Below are 17850 nucleotides of genomic sequence, written 5' to 3'. Positions count from 1 at the left end.
ACGGGCCGCTCTTCCGGATGCAGCCTCGCCTGACAGCTCGACGCAGACCTGTCAGGCTGCTCTCATCAGCTGTATGGCCTCACACAGAAACGCTTCAGGGCTCGACCCAGCGCGCAGTGCCAAGCGTAATTACTGTTGTTTATGTCACATTATGTCGCGGAGTTTAAAGAAGGAGAAGGTGAGTGACTCGAGTTGGTGCTCGTTGAAGCGAGAAGTCCTAAAGTTATTCCTTCAGTTTTAAAATCAACTATATCTGTTCGCAAAAGTGACACGGTTACAGTCACATACTTTTAGGTTTTAGGAAATTAACTCTTATAAGGAGCTCTAAGAAGAAGAAGAAATATTTTTCTTAGTACTGGTACTGAAAGCATGAAACTATATCTGAATTTATGATGCAGTTTTTCTGAAGCATTAACTGAACTGTTTGCACACAACACATGCAGTAAGTATTTTTTTATAACAAACGTACAGGTGGATTTCAAAAAATTTGAACCCTTAACATTTATTTCAGCTATTCAAAAGTAAAAAAAAAAACAAAACAGACAAAAATATCAGAAGACAATGTTCATTTTCTTACAAAATGTGTCTGTTAAAAGAGCTGTTTTAGGCTGTAGCCACATTATGAACTGTCTCTTGACCTGACAGTTTTCAAGCAAAGTGCCACATTGGAAATTAAAGCAGAAGGAAAAGTGTAATAGAAAATAATGTTCATACAGTTGGATAACAGTGTAAGAAGCTGTAGGATTTCAGAGACAGATGAGTGACATGAAATGCATCTTTAGTGTAATGTGATTCATTTTTAAAATATAACCCTTCTTTGCACCCCTTGTTAAGCCCCTGTAGTTTGCCACCCTAAATGCAACCAAAAACACATTCAGTCCCACGCCAACGTATGTACTGCTAAACCGCTCGAAACAATTTAAAACCTTAAAAATATTGATATGTTCGGCACTGACCACCTCACATGTCAAAAACTGCCACTTCTGTACCATAAAAACAAAGATTCAAAGTTTCACTGTGCAAAACTCACAACTCTTAAAATAATCCCACTACTGTCATTAAAATACTTTCTTGTTTTGCTGCTTGTGAAAGTAATAAATTGCTATGTAAAAATTTTAAACTACGAGGCAGATTAGCTGTGCTTTTATAAGTTCAAGAGAGCCATAATGGATTTTGAGATCACTGTTAGTTAGAAACCTTTCACTTTTAAATAATTCAGAATGCCTTGGTCGCTCCAGTGGTTTTTGGAAATTCTGACTTGCGAGTACAAATGGCATGCAGCCATGTTCCAAAAATGCCTTATGTAGCTAAATATCCTTGGTTATATTGGAAATTAAAATAAATTCTTCAGGGGATTAAATGTTTGCTTCTTGCAATGTTTCAAGATAGCCAGTGCTTCTCTCTTGCTGATTTTGACTTTTACATGATTGCATGCTCTTTAAAACATTTTGAAACTGTCAGCAATATGAATTTAATGGTCCTTCAGAGCCCATATTCAGATCTTCAAAACTAGAAGGCATGTGTAATAATTAATTTCAATATAATACAATTAAACGCAGTGCGTATCCACTTTGAAAAACATTCACACCAACTGACAAGACAAACAATGGAGTAGAAATGGTTTCTGGCTCAACCAATGAACCACATGCATCCAGAGACTCTAAGTGATGCTGAATTCAATCACATCCATCTCTTCTTCTGTGTCTTCCTCCATGTCCTCGGCTGCTCTCTCAGCCCTGGCTCTCTCACTGGCCGGGATGTAGTTGTCTTCAATAAAGCCATCGTCATCCTCCTCGCTCACAGGGGGGAAGGAGTGAGGGTCCATTCGTCCCCTGCGCATATCAAACTCTACATCCATGCCTGCAGCCGGGAATAAAACAAGCATCAGTTAATTAAAAACAAAAGGTTCAGGAAGTCATGCTGACTGACAGGATCAGTGGTCTGTCAAATAAAAAGAAAGGCACACATTTTAACTGATAAGTCGTGTTTATAGAAAGAGTGATATTTTTGCTCTAATTTTTTTGTAGTTTTGGTAGTTTCATCTTTTTAGAAGAAATGGAAACATCCAAGAAAACAATTAATTGTTTTAAATTCCACATGGCTTTATAAGCAAAGTTAACGGTAGAGTCAAATCTTACATTTGTAATTTTCTCTGAATGATTGCCTCTTACTACATGTACTACATAGTCCCACGTTTCTTTATTGAAAATACTTTTTTGGTTTTGATTTTATGTAATATTTGTATTTTTTGAAAAACAAATAGTCTTTTTAGCTGTAAGCCATAATCTTAAAAACATAATATAAATAATTTGTTTGTAATGAGTTTCACATTTTGATTTAAATTCTGGAATTGATCATTGATTTATCATGATGATGTGCTGGTAATGTTTTTAAGCTCACTTGCTCTTTTAGAAATGTGACGGATGAAAAAAGCTAGACGGGAGATGCGATATAGTGTCAAAGGTCAAATGTCACATTCTGATGATTGTAGATTTTTGCATTTACAAGATGTTGTAAAAGGTTTGCATTTTTCCCTTCTACGTTATAATGCCAGACTTCAAACAGGTTATACCCTTATCAATTATGCCTCATGTCAAAATGTTCATCAGTTTTCTTTAGGTTTGTGTTTAAAAACCAACCTGAAGAGTCAGAATGGCTAACAGTATCGGGCTCTCTCAGGCGTGTGTGCCTGTAGCTGGCCAGGTAACGTCGGACCACCTGACATTTGGCGAGAAGGGCGAGGATAAGGGAGACAGAAATGGCTGTGGCCAGAACACCAACCAAAACCCCCCAGTTGTGACCGAGGTGTTGTGGTATGCGGGTTGCCGTGGTTCCTGTAAGAAAGCATCACAGAAAATCACATACTTTGCAATGTTGATGTGCTTTGGAAAACGTGTAACAGTAGAATGGGCTTCAATTGTTGTTTATCCAAACAATGGTAAAAAAACATATATATATGTAAAATTTTTGATTGTATATGGCATAAAATAAGACAGCTCTGGCCCTCCCCCAGCTGATTCTGTTTACTGCTAATCAGCTAACTGAAAGAAGAGTTGTGAACAAAACCAGCAAAAATCTGACCTAGGACTTGAGAGAAGTATTATGCTTCAGTTGATCATCTACTTTATGTACTTTGTGCAGGTCAGAGTTGGCTTGCCGAACAGGCAAAAAAAGTACAAGTAAATTCATGAAACAATAACTGGATGACAGCACAAAGATTACAAGAAAACAAGCAAAACAAAAACTTTAAGCTTTCCACTTTTAAATTGTTACAACAAAGCATGGCTCCATAAGAAAATCAATTTTATCATTAAAGATTGTTTAAATCATGTACCAGAAATTATCAATGATAGGAGCAAGAATATGTCAGAGATTTATTTGTTAATGTCTTAAAAATCAGAGATTTACTATCAGAATTATTAATATATGTTTAAACAATGGGGAATGCTCCGATTATAATGTCATGACTTTGGAAACGTCTGAAAGGTTAACTGGCCCATTTGAGCTCATTGGAGACACAGCTGCTTGTGTTTTAAGGCCACGCCTTAAGCACACTGCATTCTTGTTTGACACATTGGGAATGTGACAGTAAAAAAAAAGTCTCCCAAGATATCAAGATTATCTTATATAATGTAAAAAAAAAAAATAATAAAAAGAATAAATAAATGGGTTTTTTTTAGGAAGGGACAACAAACTTTTCTCTTACCATTAATTGTTAGTGGTGGTATGGATGTTTGATTTACTGATGATGCCATTTCCTTTTGATGTCTCTGTTGGAGTCTTTTTTTAAAATTTATTTCCTGGTGAATTAGGCCTTTTGCTTGCTTTGAGTGAACCAACTCTTGCATGAAACCTCTCGTTGTGGGAATATCTCCCGGATAGGTCACTTTGTGTTCTGCAACACACGCAGAAAACTCGAAATCATGCTTTTCATTATTTTCATTTTCAGCTGTTTTGTGTTACATTCGTCCCAGTAGGTAAAAGGTTGAATATGATGATTGGAAGATGTTGCAGGGAATGCAACTCCCCAGATGAGGGGGGTAGTTGGCTGGTTTCTCTGTGCCGGATCAGAGCTGAACCTTTGTAACTCCACTAGGTGGCAACATTGAGTGACAAGTGTTGACGGACAGGTGGAGACAAGCTGGAATATAAATCAGACTCCTTCTGAAGCAGTCAAACCAGGTCCTGTAGAAAGTAGAGTAAATAACATATTAACTTTTTGCTTGAGCATTTTAATTTTTTTTACCTGTTTGCATATTTATAAGAAGGGGTAGAAGCAATCTTCTCCAGTTAGACTCCCAAAGCTCATGAGAATTTTAGCTGGAAATGCAAAAAATTATTTTGTGCCAAAGAAAGCAAATCTCATCAGAGTCAACACAATCAAATGACCTAAATGTGCCACTTAACACACAAAAAAGTAAAATGGAAAAAGAAGTGATTTTATTCTGAAGCCATTAATGAGGACAATCTCTCTGGAGTTCACTCAAAGCAGGAAAAGTGTGTCGTAAACAGGAAGTCCCACATTCTGCTGAAAACCTTCTTCTGAGGTGTTGCTCAACAAATAAAAACTCACAAATTTGTGTGTGTGAGTCAACTGAGTACATGGCTTCCTACAACATAGACTCAGCAGCCTCTTAGCATCTTAAAAGGCAATAAGAAGGAAGCCTGCAATCATTATTTGTTTTGCAACAACAAATAGAAAAGTTTTTTAGATTTATTTCTTATTGAAGCAGCGCTGAGGGGAAATGTCCTCAAATTAGAAACACTGCAGCATTTGGCGGTCTTTCTTACTTTTTGTTGTGTTTAGCACAAAAAAAGGAAATGGAAACACTTTAAGCAGTACACATTTTCCCCTCTGATACAGCTGAGATAACTTTGTAGATCTTATAATGTTTGGCTTTCAAGTTAACAGAAAAAATATTTTTTCATAAAGAACTAACACATTTTTATTTAAAAACCCCTTTCAGGACACTCTAGGATGCTGTGCAGTTACAAAATAAACATGCAACAGAAGCAACAAATTGAATAAAAAAGTACTCTAAACATTTATTTATTTTTTTTAAAGTAAAGTATATGCTAATCTATAAAGATGTGATCTGTGTGGATTCAACAACTGGACTTAGTCTGATGGCTCTCTTCATCTGTCATACACTGACTTCGTGCTGAAACCATCATGTATGTTGATTTGCTTGATGGAAGTATAAACCTATTGTGCGGTGAAGATCCATATGTAAAGCTATTTAAATGTTTCCTGGACATTTGCATCCAGGAACGTGAAGGAAAGTTCCCTGTATGTAAAGTACAAACAGATGTACAAAAAAAATCCAGTCCGACAGGATTACACAAGCTGCTTTAACTTCTAATGATCTCAGTAAACATGAATATTTGTTTGTATAAAAGCTGTGGATCAAGCTGTTTAAAAAACATGTTTCTCTTCCTGCAGATGTTTTGGTTTCACATTTTTAACTATTCTTTCTAAAGTATTTTCTGATTGAAATTTGAAGTAAAGATGCTCCATTCCAACAACAAGTAAAACCAGATATTTACATAGTGTATGAAAATAAACATATTTTTTCATGCTACAGGTTTCACTTTTACATCAGTTAGCACTGACCAGATCATTTCCATTTGCTAAATGGCAGATTATTATTAAATAGGAAATTTTAGATATTTTTTATTGTAACTTTCTTCAAATTCATAAGTTTAAATGCATTTCCTTATTTCATACAATTTCTAAACTGGTAAACTATTGTGTTTTTGTGTTTTTCAACAAACTCATAATAATTTGAAATTTTAACCCTTTCTTACCAACAGAACTGGTCTGGCAGAGTTCAGTTTACATGCCGCCTTTATGGTGCTTACAGTTTAGACCACAAATTTGCCTGTTGTCTGTAAGCCACTCTGTAGCTTATTTAGTTCTGTCTTTAGGGTCATTGTCCAGGTGGAAGAACCACATTTTGCCAAATCTTTAAAATTCCCTTGCTGATGCCTTCTGATATTGCTTTAATCAATTTAATGTTCTTTTCTCCAGTTTGTAAAACATGCCAGTTCCTTTAGCAGCAGATATGTACAACATTATCCTGTGACATTCTTCACAGCTTGGATCGTGTCCCCAGATTTTCAGTCTCCCACTGTTTTCTTCCAAATGTAATGATAATTATTTTTGGCTAATTTCGAGTTTTATGTTGTGTCTCATGACCCTATTTCTGTTTGGAGACAATATCCTGAATTTTTATGTTGCTTTTTAAATAATTATTTCTTCTTTTCTGAGTGGCCTTTCAGCCCATGTTGACACAGAACTCTGAGGAAAGTAATACTCTCTTAGTAGCTTTAGCTTGTATCTTTAGAGTCATTTATGTTATTTCTGGTGTTGAAATGCACATTTTTACCAAAGCATAATCATCTTTGGGACATGGAACTCACTTCTTTCCTTTATAGTTTGACACTTAAAAGTTCCCATGGCATTTACATTTGAGTATAACTGTTTGAACAGATAAATGGGGTGCCTTTTAAATATGTTAAAAAGATGAGTCAGACATGTGGAGCTCCAAAATTCTCTCACACAAGTCTGATGTGTCACAACGAAGTTGTACTTGAGATGCAACTTCAAATGCTTCCACAGCTGTGCTTCCATCTAACTCAGAGATTTAATTTTTGTTTATCAGAGTCTTATAAAGTTGTGGCATCATCCCAAAATTGTTTAAAGGGATGGCAATCTGCCTATAAACTTCTTACTTTGAAGAAGTCTAAACACAAGTCTCTCTTTTCTTTATCTTGTTATTTAATGAGACGGTGAGAAAAACAGTTTTATGTCTTTTCATTCTGTGTATGTGAGTGTGGCGTTTCAACTGTGTGTGTAAGATGAGACAAGTTAAAAAGATCCCCCATAAATATTGGGGGGTTTTGTACCACTGCCAGCAGTTTTAGCATGAGAGGACCCATGTGAGGGGTGTTGTCTGTTCATATCCGTACTACTTTTGCACTACATTTAATTACTGACTTCTCCGTGAAAAGATCTTAGCAAGTGGAGCTGGAAGGAATCAAGTATACAATATTTGAAATCTGTGTCTCTTTTACTAATTACAGTGCAGATTGAAGGTCTTGGATTGAAGACGTGTTTTGGATTTTTTTTGATTTGCAATGCCATTACTATGAAATTACTGTATAAACCCCATAAACCCGTGTCTTTTTTTTTTTCATCTCATTCTAACCCTTCAACATCGCTATAGAATGTGCCTAAGCTTCTGTTAGGCAGTATCACAGATAGATTTGGAGTTTAAACTGTAATCTGGGACCTCAGAACTTCCCTGAGTCTCAGCTATCAGCTTTTGTGATTCCTTTTCTGGATTCTCATTCCCCTGTGATTGCAGCACAAACTGATCTCTGTGTGCAAGGAGCTTAAGCATGGCATAGATGTTAGCAAGGAGTTCTTGCCTAAGGGCAGCATTTTCAAAACAACTTTGGTGCTAAGTTTTTCATATACTATAAAATCTCTCACTGAAGTGCAAAATAGATATTCAATAGTGGGATGTTTATTAAAATTGAGGCTGTTTTTCTATGACTGAGGAAACATAATAAAACATTGTGTCTTTAATCATTTTTCTGGTTTCTGGTTTTAGTTCAAAGGAAAGGTCATTATTCTAACAAATTGTTGTTACCTTTTATTAGAGCTCAACCTCACCTTAATTTATAACATATCAGTGTTTGGTCAAGGTTATGCCAACATACTGAGTAACCTCTGGAATTATTTATTCATGCCCAGGGTTAATTTTTAAAAATAGCTTTGTTGACTGAACTTGAAGACCCAAAAAAAGATTTTGAAAAAGAACGGTCTCACAGAACAATCAAAACTTTCCAGATCTTCTAATTACAATTATGACTGTTATATGTCCCGTTCAGATTAATTTAATGTTCATGTGACACATGGATCTCTGTGCTGTGATACCATGTAAAATTAGCCTATCAGAGTAAATGCACTCATTAACAGGCTGATCACCTTGGTTTTGGCTTTGAAATTGGAAAACCAAGTCAAGGTTAAAAAAGGCTCTATTGGTCAATTTTACTTGCCTGTAGCCCAGTTGCAGGTCTGTTCTCTCCAAAGTTATTTAAATATTCTGATTTGCACGTCTGCATATTGCTGTCTCTTCTTGTTATAGTAAGTTGTTGCAAGTTCTCAGAGATTTAACTGTTTAGATATCACTGACAGTGGCTGGCAAAGCATAAAGAAACTATGGTCCTCTAACTCATATGTTTTTCTTCTTACAATGTCCTTCAGCTAAATTTTGTTTTGTTTTATTTACACGGTATTACAACAGGATAATTTAGCTTTGGAAGGAAAATAAATCATGTTGTTAGTGTATCACTCTCCTGGATTCTCCATCTTAAATTTATGACCTTTTTTCAATCCCCACTGTGTGTCTCTTGCTTTCTCAGGCATGTTTTAAGGTTTCAGCACGTCTTGTTCACTTTCTTGACCCTGAGGTGATTTTTCATTGCGAGAGGGGTCCGGCAGCTCAACTCCAGCCATTAGGCCTCTTCCCCTTCATCTTGTCCTGCCATTCTCTGCAGCACTGTTAGCTGTAAACAAGCCAACAGGGCTGCCTTTATCTCTTCCTGTTCTGTCTTCACATAAGCAAAGCAGGACAAAATATACACATCAGGCAGAGCAGGACGTGGACCAGCGGGAGATAGAAGTATACATTTTATGTGTGGGTGTTGTTCCTGTGCAGCTCTTGTGTGCTTCAATAAGTGAATCCATGCATGTGATAAAGGCTAACTTTGCATTTTTTCCTGCATTCATTTGCAAACAAATGTTATAAAAGAAATCCAGTTTATCTTTGTCATTTTTTGCTCTGTTGCCCTAAATTAAGGGCGTGTCATTGTTAGATTGACAAGCCATGGCAGATGGTGACAAATGTTATTTTTCCTGAAGCTGAAATGAACCTCATAGAATTCTCCGCATGGAGTGTAATCAAACCATTTTAAAGAGACCAAATAATTAGCAGTTTGATTTTATCCGAAAATTAACTGGACCTTGCAGAAAATATGTTTGCTTATGTAATTACTGCAAGTCAGCATTATCTTCCTTTTTTTATCTGTTGTACGAATATTCATAATTCATGGTTATTTAGTATTAACGTTGACCAAGAAGCTAACAAACAAAAAGCTGTACGTGAGCTTCAGACCTTCTCTTCTGTCCCTCCACCAAGTTCTGCACTTATGTTTGCTTTGAAATGCACAAAGAGAGTCAGGTCGTGGCATTTCAAGTCAAAGAAAATAGACAGGCATAGAATTTATTGAACCCTGAGCAACGGTTAACAGAGGCTTTGTTGATAAGTGTGATTGATTATTTAACTAAGAGCAACAGTGATGCACTTAGAAAAAAAATGTCTTACCATTTAATACCAGACTGACGGTAGTGCTACCAAAATCCCACAGTGTATACAATGAGCATGCAATAAACTTTTATAGTGTGTTTACTTGAGCAAAGAAATACTGTAACTATCCTTTTTCACTTGTTTATACAATCTAATATATTGGGAAGGTGCGTTCTAGTGAAGGTGAACTGCTGCTGGTGCATAACTATTTGAAGTATAAACAGTTGATGTCCCACATGGTGGTCAGTGTATGTTATTAAAATCGCTCTTTAAAAGAACTCAAAACAATTATGTGAAGCGATTTCCAAATGGATGAATTCCCTGTTTTATTCGACGTGTCACCTGCCAATTTCTGTTTCGGCAAATTACGAGAAAAAGATAGAAAAAACACTGAGCTACAGCTTTGTTTTATAAATGTTTTTATAAAGGTAGCAGCTTTGCATCCCAGAAAAAAAACATAATTTACAGGGTCATCCATATTTATGCATCAAAGCATATGTCGCTAAATATTATCTCACATTTATTAAACTCAAACATTTGTATTAAAGCAAGACATTTGCTGATTCATTTAGAGAACAAAAATCCTTGGTTTCATTAAATTGGACAGCATTAGATGAAGACAAAAAGACTTCTCAGGATTTAATCGTCTGATCACTGATCAAGGGAAACATGTACACTATAAAATAGATTAAAAGGTTTTTGCCAAGTGTAAGAAAGTTAAGATGTTTCCTTAAATTTACAGTTGTCTAAAGTGTTGAAACCAACCAAGCAAATCATAAAATAGCAAAATAACAGAAACAATAACGTAATGCTGTCGGTTATTGCTTAATAATCTTGAAGGCAGATCTGAAAACTGTGCTCTCTTAGTTATGAGATTAATTTGTCAGTTTACTTTAAAGTCATATTGAATTACAGTCACAGTTTACAATCCCTATTACTATGCATTTAGCTTAATCTTTTCTGGTATATACATGTTATACAATGACTGAATCAGTATCTTAAACCACAATTGTTTCCAGTTTTGAATGGAAGTGCTGCCAATAAAAGTAGCTTTCTTGTTAATAAAATTCTACTGCTAGCTCTTTGACTTTATTCCCATAGAAACTCATGAGATACATGTAAGTTGGCTGGTATGTGTTACAGCATACACTGAGTGGTTGACCAGGCTACAGCAACTACAACTAAGGATCAATAATAAGTCAGTCTGGTCAACTATTTGCTGTAAAAAATGTTGTAGTTTCAGATTAAAGGAACAAAATGTGAAAATGTTTTTTTCAGCACAAGTCAGGCTTGCTATATTTTCTCAGCACTTTTTGTTAAGATCATCAAACCAAATAGCTTATTAGCTTGACTGCCTTTGAGTGCTTTTATATTGCCTCAATGTAATAAATTTTACATTTACGCAGTTTTTGTAAGTAGCCTTGCTATACTTGTATTCAGGAGAGAAACATTTACCCAGCCTACTTCTAACAAAATCCCTTCTAAAAGCCCAGTTGTTTACATTAGGTCTTACCTGGTCACCTGTTCATCAGAGTCCCAGCGGTATCAGATTACACCTGCTCTCTTTGACTTCCCTCATAGTTCAAGTGAGCTTTAACATTTTCTTCTGCTTTTGCCTGTGACATAGAGAAGTGCTGTGCAAAGGTTGATCTTTGTTGTGCTCTGCAGCTCATTCCCAGAATAGCATGTTAATGAGTAACTTTGGTTACCAAGGTGTGCTCCTCCTGCCCTTCCCCGGCCAATGAGATATTAGACCTGGTCAGTGGCAACAGTGCCAAACCAGGAAGAAGTTAAACACATAATGAAAGCAGTATGTAACCGTTCATGTTGTAACTACCTGTTTTGACATGCAAGTGACATAGTAACTAACCAATCTAAGTGGTTTTTATAGATGTTCTGTGTATGAACCCATCCATAACCTGAGGAATTTTGTTTTATATTTGCTTTAGTTGTGATATGTCTCCTCTCCTTCTGGTGTGTCTGTTTGTATGTAATTGCCTCAGGTGACAGACTTTGTCTCGTGAATTTAAAATATAAACATTTTCTCTGCCCTCTTGGGAAAGGATGTGCGACTAGATACTTGCAACATCGAGAAGTTTTGTTTATATCAGATCCACAGATTGAACAGAGAAATGCCTCTGAGGTTCTGAAAGGAAAAGCGATGTGACCCTGAGAACAATAGCGCCACTTCCTGACCTTCCTGTATCTGTACGTTTAACTCCCATACCAATTCTCCTTACCTCCCTCCCTGTTTATGTTCCAGGATGCTTTAGCTGCATGTCTTGTGGAAAATATCAGGGACAAAGATGGGTTCAGAATCAAAAATGATAACTCAGCATCATGAAGATGTAGTTTCAAAAAGGCTGGTAGTAGCTTTTTGTTCATCATCCATGTAATTTTGAGTATTATGTACTGTATTTCATAATACTTTTTCATTTAATACTTTTTAAGAAAAGGTTGTTTGGAAACGGTTGCTTTTTTGCATTTCTCATAAGTGCTTAAAGTCAAAATACTTTGTGCTGTTTAAAAATTAACTATCAGGGCAAAGATATATTAAATATATAGTCTCACAAGGTTCAGTAACAGAACCTAACCTGATTTGTGAAGTATTAAGTAAACTACAGTTTCTTTTATTTGTCGATGACACTACTATTTATATTTTGGGAATGGCATAATGAAAATTATGGTGGGTGAAATGTTTTTTTCTTTTTAGGTAGAAGTAAGACAATATTTGTACATTTTGGCAGCAAAAAAAGGACAACTTGATCACAATAAATAGAGTTTCAAGAAAATTGATGCTAAAAGCAGAGGCTTTAGAGTTAATTTTGAATAATGATCTTAATTAAAAGCGTTACTAGAGGGATTCTCAAGTATTCAGGGGCGGTTGTGTTCCCTAACCTCAGCAAATACTGGGGATCCACTGCAGCATAAAACCTGATACCATTAAAATTACGTATAAATGACATTGACAACATATTTTGGTTTTAAATTAAAATACAGTACTTTATTTTGCAAAGACAGCATAACATTGATATGTTTTTTATCAGTCTTAGATGATAACTTCTTTAAAATCAGTGACAGATAAAGATGTTTAATTAATCCTCTCTCTTAGCTTTCTGGATGGTTTAGGATCATAATAAAGACTCAGAATCTGTATAAAATTATCTTGCAAGCACTTATCTTCCACCTCTCCCCTCAACCCCTCTCACTCTTCTGCTGAATTGCATTGTTTACTCTTTGCTCTGCAAGAAAAGTGCCGGGGCCAGGGGTCACGGCTCTTTTTGTGAAGAAGATGGGAAAACCTTACAAGGTCTTTAAAAGAAGGGGGAAATAACAGCACGTGTTGTGCTGTACATAACAATGGACAGTTGCACTTGAGGAGGAAAAGCTATGTGACAAACAATCCTGTGTCTGGCCATTGGTCATTTGGAGGAGACAATCCAAATCTCTCTGGAGGTTTGCTGGACAGAGAGTAACTGCCAGTTTTCTTTTGTTTTTTTTCTTCCCTAAAAACATTTCCCTTCTGAAACAAATCTAGGTGTGAATTTTACAAGGTGAGAGTTTCACATTTTTCACATATTTTGGAGCTTATGAGTCCATGTGCTGTGGCCCTGACAGGAAACAGGAAAATGTGAGACAGGATTGCTACACATCTGCTTCAAATCTATATATCTATGAATAAAACATCTGCATCTGCATTTTTTTTTCACTTTCACCCCAAAATTTATCTCAAGGGCCTCATGTATTTGTGGTTATAGGAAAAAGATACTACCCCTCCTTTTAAATGTAGAGTTTTACCTGTCATGAAAAGTCATCTGATCTTTGTGAGATTATGAAATTATTTAAATGTAAGCTCACGTGTACAAAACACACAATAGACTCCTGCCAATACTATTCAAGCAAAGAAAGAGTTAAAGGATATAAAAAACTAAGCCCACCCTATGATTCAGTAACTTGTAGAACCATTTTTAACATCAGCTGTTGAAGTAGATGTTTCCTGTATGACTTAACCTACACTATTCTGGAGGAGGTATGGCGGTGATTCACCACATAACAACTCATCATCATGGGGTTCCAAAAATGCCATACATCATAACATTTGAATCAGGCACTCTCTCAGAGTAGCTGTCTACCTGACGTGAAGGAAGCCTGGCAGTGAAGCACAGGAGCAGCATCCCACAGGCCAAAGAGACAGAAGGAAAGATGCAGAGCACAGATCCAACCCCCACCCTATCTCACCACTACATCCCCATGCACAGATAGAACAGAGAATCTGGTCAAGCTGGTGGCTAGGTGACCGCACAAGCCCCAAGCGTTGCACCATCAGACTCTCTCAGACAGCCCTATAGGAAGGTCAAAGGAACTGGCTTAGCACAGTGAAGACTGCAGCCAGGGCCCCCCAAAGCTCCCAAAGGTGGCCACCCTCAGGTGGGGCACCTGTGGGAGCTGCATAGGTACAATCCAGGGGAACACATGTCAGCTGTGCGTAGGCAGTGTCCAGAGTGCCGACCAGAAGTCAGGGACTCCCAAGACCAGGCAGAACCACAGAAACCAGCGGGCCCTGGCGGTTCCACCATCACCTCACACTAGCCTTGGCTATGACCTAAAACTGCTAGGGTCCTCTGGTTCCTGTGGTTCTGCCTGGTCTTGGGAGTCCCAGAGCAACCGTCATGAGGATAATAAAAAGAGGAAGAAATGCGTTAGACTCAAATCTACATTTTCTCTAAGATAGTTGGAAGAATTTTTTTTTCTTTACCTTTAATAACCATTTCATGCTAAATACCCTATTGCATTTACAACATGAAACTAGGTACTTAGTAGCCATAAATAATCCAGTTCTGGGTTTGATCTTTGTAAAGAAAATGACTCATTCTAATGAAATGTTAATAACCAGGCATGCTTAATAACCAGGCATGCTTAATAACCAGGCATGCTTAATTCACTGTTTGTTTTGGATGTCAGGGTTTCATGAATTTACACCAAAGCTTTAAACAGAAATGCACCCAGTATTACAGAAACACACTTTGTGAAGGTGAAACAAGGAGCATTATAAAACATCCATTTCCCATCTACCTTGGAGTGAGCATTGAAGTCGCCACAGTTTTAATATGCTCCAGCTGCACTCTTTCTAATGCTGTTATTGAAGCTGTAAGTCTGTTAATGCGAAAAGTGAGAGAGCCAAGAGACACTTAATGACAGAGTATCAAACTACTAATGCTTCTACGGTTTTTACTGCATGAATGAAATGCAGCTGTAACTCCTACAGCAGGTATCCAGTGCATATAGTAACTGTATTATTTAGGGGTACCTCCAGTACAGCTTAGCTGATACATAAAATTTTGGATGGAAATTATAAAATCTCTATAACTGGGCCCATATGAAAACATACAAAAAGAAGCACATAATGTTTAGTGCATCGTTCAGCTGCTGACTTAGAAGTCCCTAAAGTCCCTTCTTAAGAAAAAACAATATTATTTTTATCTACAGAATGCAAAATTAAATAAAAAAGGTGATCATGTAATTGATAGTTGATAAAAAAAAAGTTGTCATTCTAAAGCAATGTTCACTCAGCAGATAACTGCGACTCAAGTCCGACTTTTTCAGGGAATAGTCTGATCTTTTCAGCCAAAATAAAGTCTGACTTGTGTCAATTTCACATGTGGTACAAAATCGTATATGTATCTGGTAGTTTTGAGAGGGTCTGCAGTCTGAAGGGTCATGTCACATTTGATCCGACTTTTACATCATTAACATAAAAGTTATTCAGTAACACTTTATTTGACGGGTTGTGAATAAGACTGTCATAACACCGTCATAAACATGACATATCACCTGTCATGAACATGAGTAAGTCTTCAAGAATATTTATGACTGTTGTCATAAAGTGTCATTCGGTAAATCATGACACTTTTAATACAAAGTTGACATTATTCAAAATGTCTTCGTTATGACAACTTGACATTAACCAAGATATCATGATCTGACATAAATTTGTTATAAAAGTATTACTGATTAAACTTTAGCTTTAACAACACAAAGCTACATAATTTTTAAAGTTTAATCAGTAATACTTTTATAACAAATTTATGTCAGATAATGATTTCACCCAAGTATCCTCTGCAACATGGAGGCAAATTAGACAAAATCTGAGAAACAACTTAAACTGTTGGCTTTTCCTGTTTTTGTTTGCTTTAGTGGCTGGTTTTTAACCCTGACAAAGACTAAAGGATGTTGGTAAAAAAGAACGCATTGTGAAGAGAACACTGTGAGCACAGCAAATGCTGTTCTCTTGGCAGTTCCCAGTTTTTACCAGTGCTTTTCTTTCTTTCTTTTAGTTTATGTCCACTAATAAAGTTTAACCTTTGCATATGTCAACATTTTAATCAATTATTATTGTTGGGCAAACTCTAAGTAAGTCCATTTGCCCAGGACTAATTTACATATGTCCTTAAGGGCAAAAGCAGAACAATTAAAAGAGCTGCTAGTGTTTTTAATTTATTTACAATAAAGTGTTCCAGTCTTAAATCAAACAAAAGGGCTAAGGATCATTTCCTGCAGTTCATAACTCCAACTGCTACTGCATTAAAAGGTGGATTTCCTACAACAGAATTACTGTTGATTGCACCATTGTATTTACAGTAGCACTTTTGCACATAATTAAATGCACTTACACTAACTTCCTGAGTTAATAAGTGTGCATGTATGTTTTGCCACCACAAGCCATCAAGCTCTGACTTACTTTGTCAGAGATTGGATTCTTGTTCTGTGAGAACAAGAATCCACGGCCTGCAGAGCGATGTGTTATATGTGATTCCGTATGTTTCTGTGTGTGTGTGCGTGCATATGCGCGTGTGTGTGCTTCAAACAAGCTATCAGACTGAAGCGGACACCCTCCACCTCCACTCCCACCATCACCTCCACAAGGCCTTTCCGGTCTGCAGGGCGATTCCTGCCCCTGTGTTCCCTCCACTTCCTTCACACACATATCAGCCCTCAGCAGACGTACCTTTTCCTGAATCTGGCTCAAGTCCTTTAGACACTTTAGACAAGCAAAAACAGCTCATCTATCTCACTCTTTTTTTTTTTTTTGCTTTCTTAAACTATCTCTTGGAGCACTCTCTATTTGACAATATCATGTTAAATCACACAATTTAACATATTTCAGTACATCAATTTAAGGTTGTACAGTTTTAACTGATTACCTCAAAAGAGATTTCTAATTAGCAAAGTATTAGACTGAAGTGGAATAATTTCAAAAGGCAAAAAATTCTTCACATATAGACTGTACTCTTGAAAACATACTGGCAATAGTAGCTGCTGCACTTTTAAACTTCTGAAGGTTCCAATGAGCGCCGTTGGAACCATAATCCAGAAGAGGAAAGGACATCTTTTCATCATAAACCACCTACCACAAAGATTTCTTACAGAGGAAGCAAAAGAATAATCAAACGTTTTTCAAGAGTTAAGGAGCACTTCAGAAAAACCTAAAAATAGCAGATACAGTTTCTTCATAAAACCTGCAGTAGTCTCAATAAAAACTCACTGCTCAAGACTCCACTGCTGAAGATAAAGCCAGTGGAGCTATTTTTGGTTTGCTGCAGAATATCTGGATAAATATACGGAGAACATAGTCTCTTCATGTTCTGGACATTGCAAAATCTTTCTCAAATTGCCAAAAAACAACACTCTGGGCAGACTAGGAGTATTCAGTGTCACTTTGGAAAAAAAAAAGAAGCCAGTAATTCAATTTTGATTATCACTTCCTCTGTGTTATTTCAGAGCCTTTCTGTAACAATATTAATGAGGTGAACGTCTGGTTACGCTACAGCTACCTGTGAAAGGTCACCAGGGGCTGAAATGTTGACATCCTGAAAACATGGAGGGTGTGTGTGGTGTCAGACTGGTGGGTCACTGTACTCTACATCTGGTGACGGACCCAGATCACACCAGTCACATTCCCCGTCTCATCCCAGGAGGCAGACTGGGAGAATGGGGTTGATGGCAGGTCATTCAGATTGAGTTTTGTACCATGTTTTCTGTCAGTGTATGAAACTAATGCAAAATATGTTAGTGACCAAGTAGATTCACCTCTGTTAGTTTTTGGTGTGTATGTCTGTGATTCATGTGCAGATACTATCATACAGAGACAGACAATTCAAAAAATGCCTGAAAAGTATAATCTGTAACTTTTAAAACAATGTGGCTAAACAATGTGGCTAAAAAATGTGTTGTATTTTGTTGGGAGACACAGCAAGAGAACTGCTCCTCAGCTTCTTGACTACTGACCATTTTGGATAGGAAAAAATATATTAAGTCATCATTTTTCAGAGCGGAAAATACACAACATTTCAAGTAACATAATGGATGTCAATATTCATGTAAGAAGAAACAGTCTAAATAGATTTTCCTCTTATCGTGGTGTTAACTGATTCATTTATTTTGACATAAAAGAATTGTTAAAACTACTACACTT

General features: G+C 36.7%; 1 protein-coding gene across 1 annotated transcript; it reads right to left on the bottom strand.

The window, feature by feature from the left end:
* Window positions 1-549: 549 nt before the first annotated feature.
* c9h1orf210 (chromosome 9 C1orf210 homolog) lies at window positions 550-11047 on the bottom strand. The gene is made up of 4 exons (XM_032571103.1): window positions 10891-11047; window positions 3707-4185; window positions 2640-2834; window positions 550-1860 (listed from the first exon to the last, which is right to left on the bottom strand). The coding sequence occupies exons 2-4, from the start codon at window positions 3846-3848 to the stop codon at window positions 1661-1663; spliced, it is 537 nt and encodes a 178-aa protein (XP_032426994.1). The 5' UTR covers window positions 3849-4185; window positions 10891-11047; the 3' UTR covers window positions 550-1660.
* Between the last annotated feature and the right edge of the window lie 6803 nt (window positions 11048-17850).

Source organism: Xiphophorus hellerii, chromosome 9, assembly GCF_003331165.1.
Source record: "Xiphophorus hellerii strain 12219 chromosome 9, Xiphophorus_hellerii-4.1, whole genome shotgun sequence".
In the NCBI taxonomy this organism is placed as follows: domain Eukaryota; kingdom Metazoa; phylum Chordata; class Actinopteri; order Cyprinodontiformes; family Poeciliidae; genus Xiphophorus; species Xiphophorus hellerii.
The sequence above is the reverse complement of the archived record's forward strand: the minus strand, read 5'-3'. Positions and strand labels throughout refer to the sequence as shown.

Excerpts from the sequence above, each read along its gene's own strand:
- c9h1orf210 (XM_032571103.1), bottom strand. The coding sequence starts at position 3,848 with ATGCAAGAGTTGGTTCACTCAAAGCAAGCAAAAGGCCTAATTCACCAG. Across the intron at positions 2,835-3,706 it reads ACCACCACTAACAATTAATG|GAACCACGGCAACCCGCATA; the intron begins GTAAGAGAAAAG and ends GCTTTCTTACAG. Across the intron at positions 1,861-2,639 it reads TAGCCATTCTGACTCTTCAG|GCATGGATGTAGAGTTTGAT; the intron begins GTTGGTTTTTAA and ends TCCCGGCTGCAG.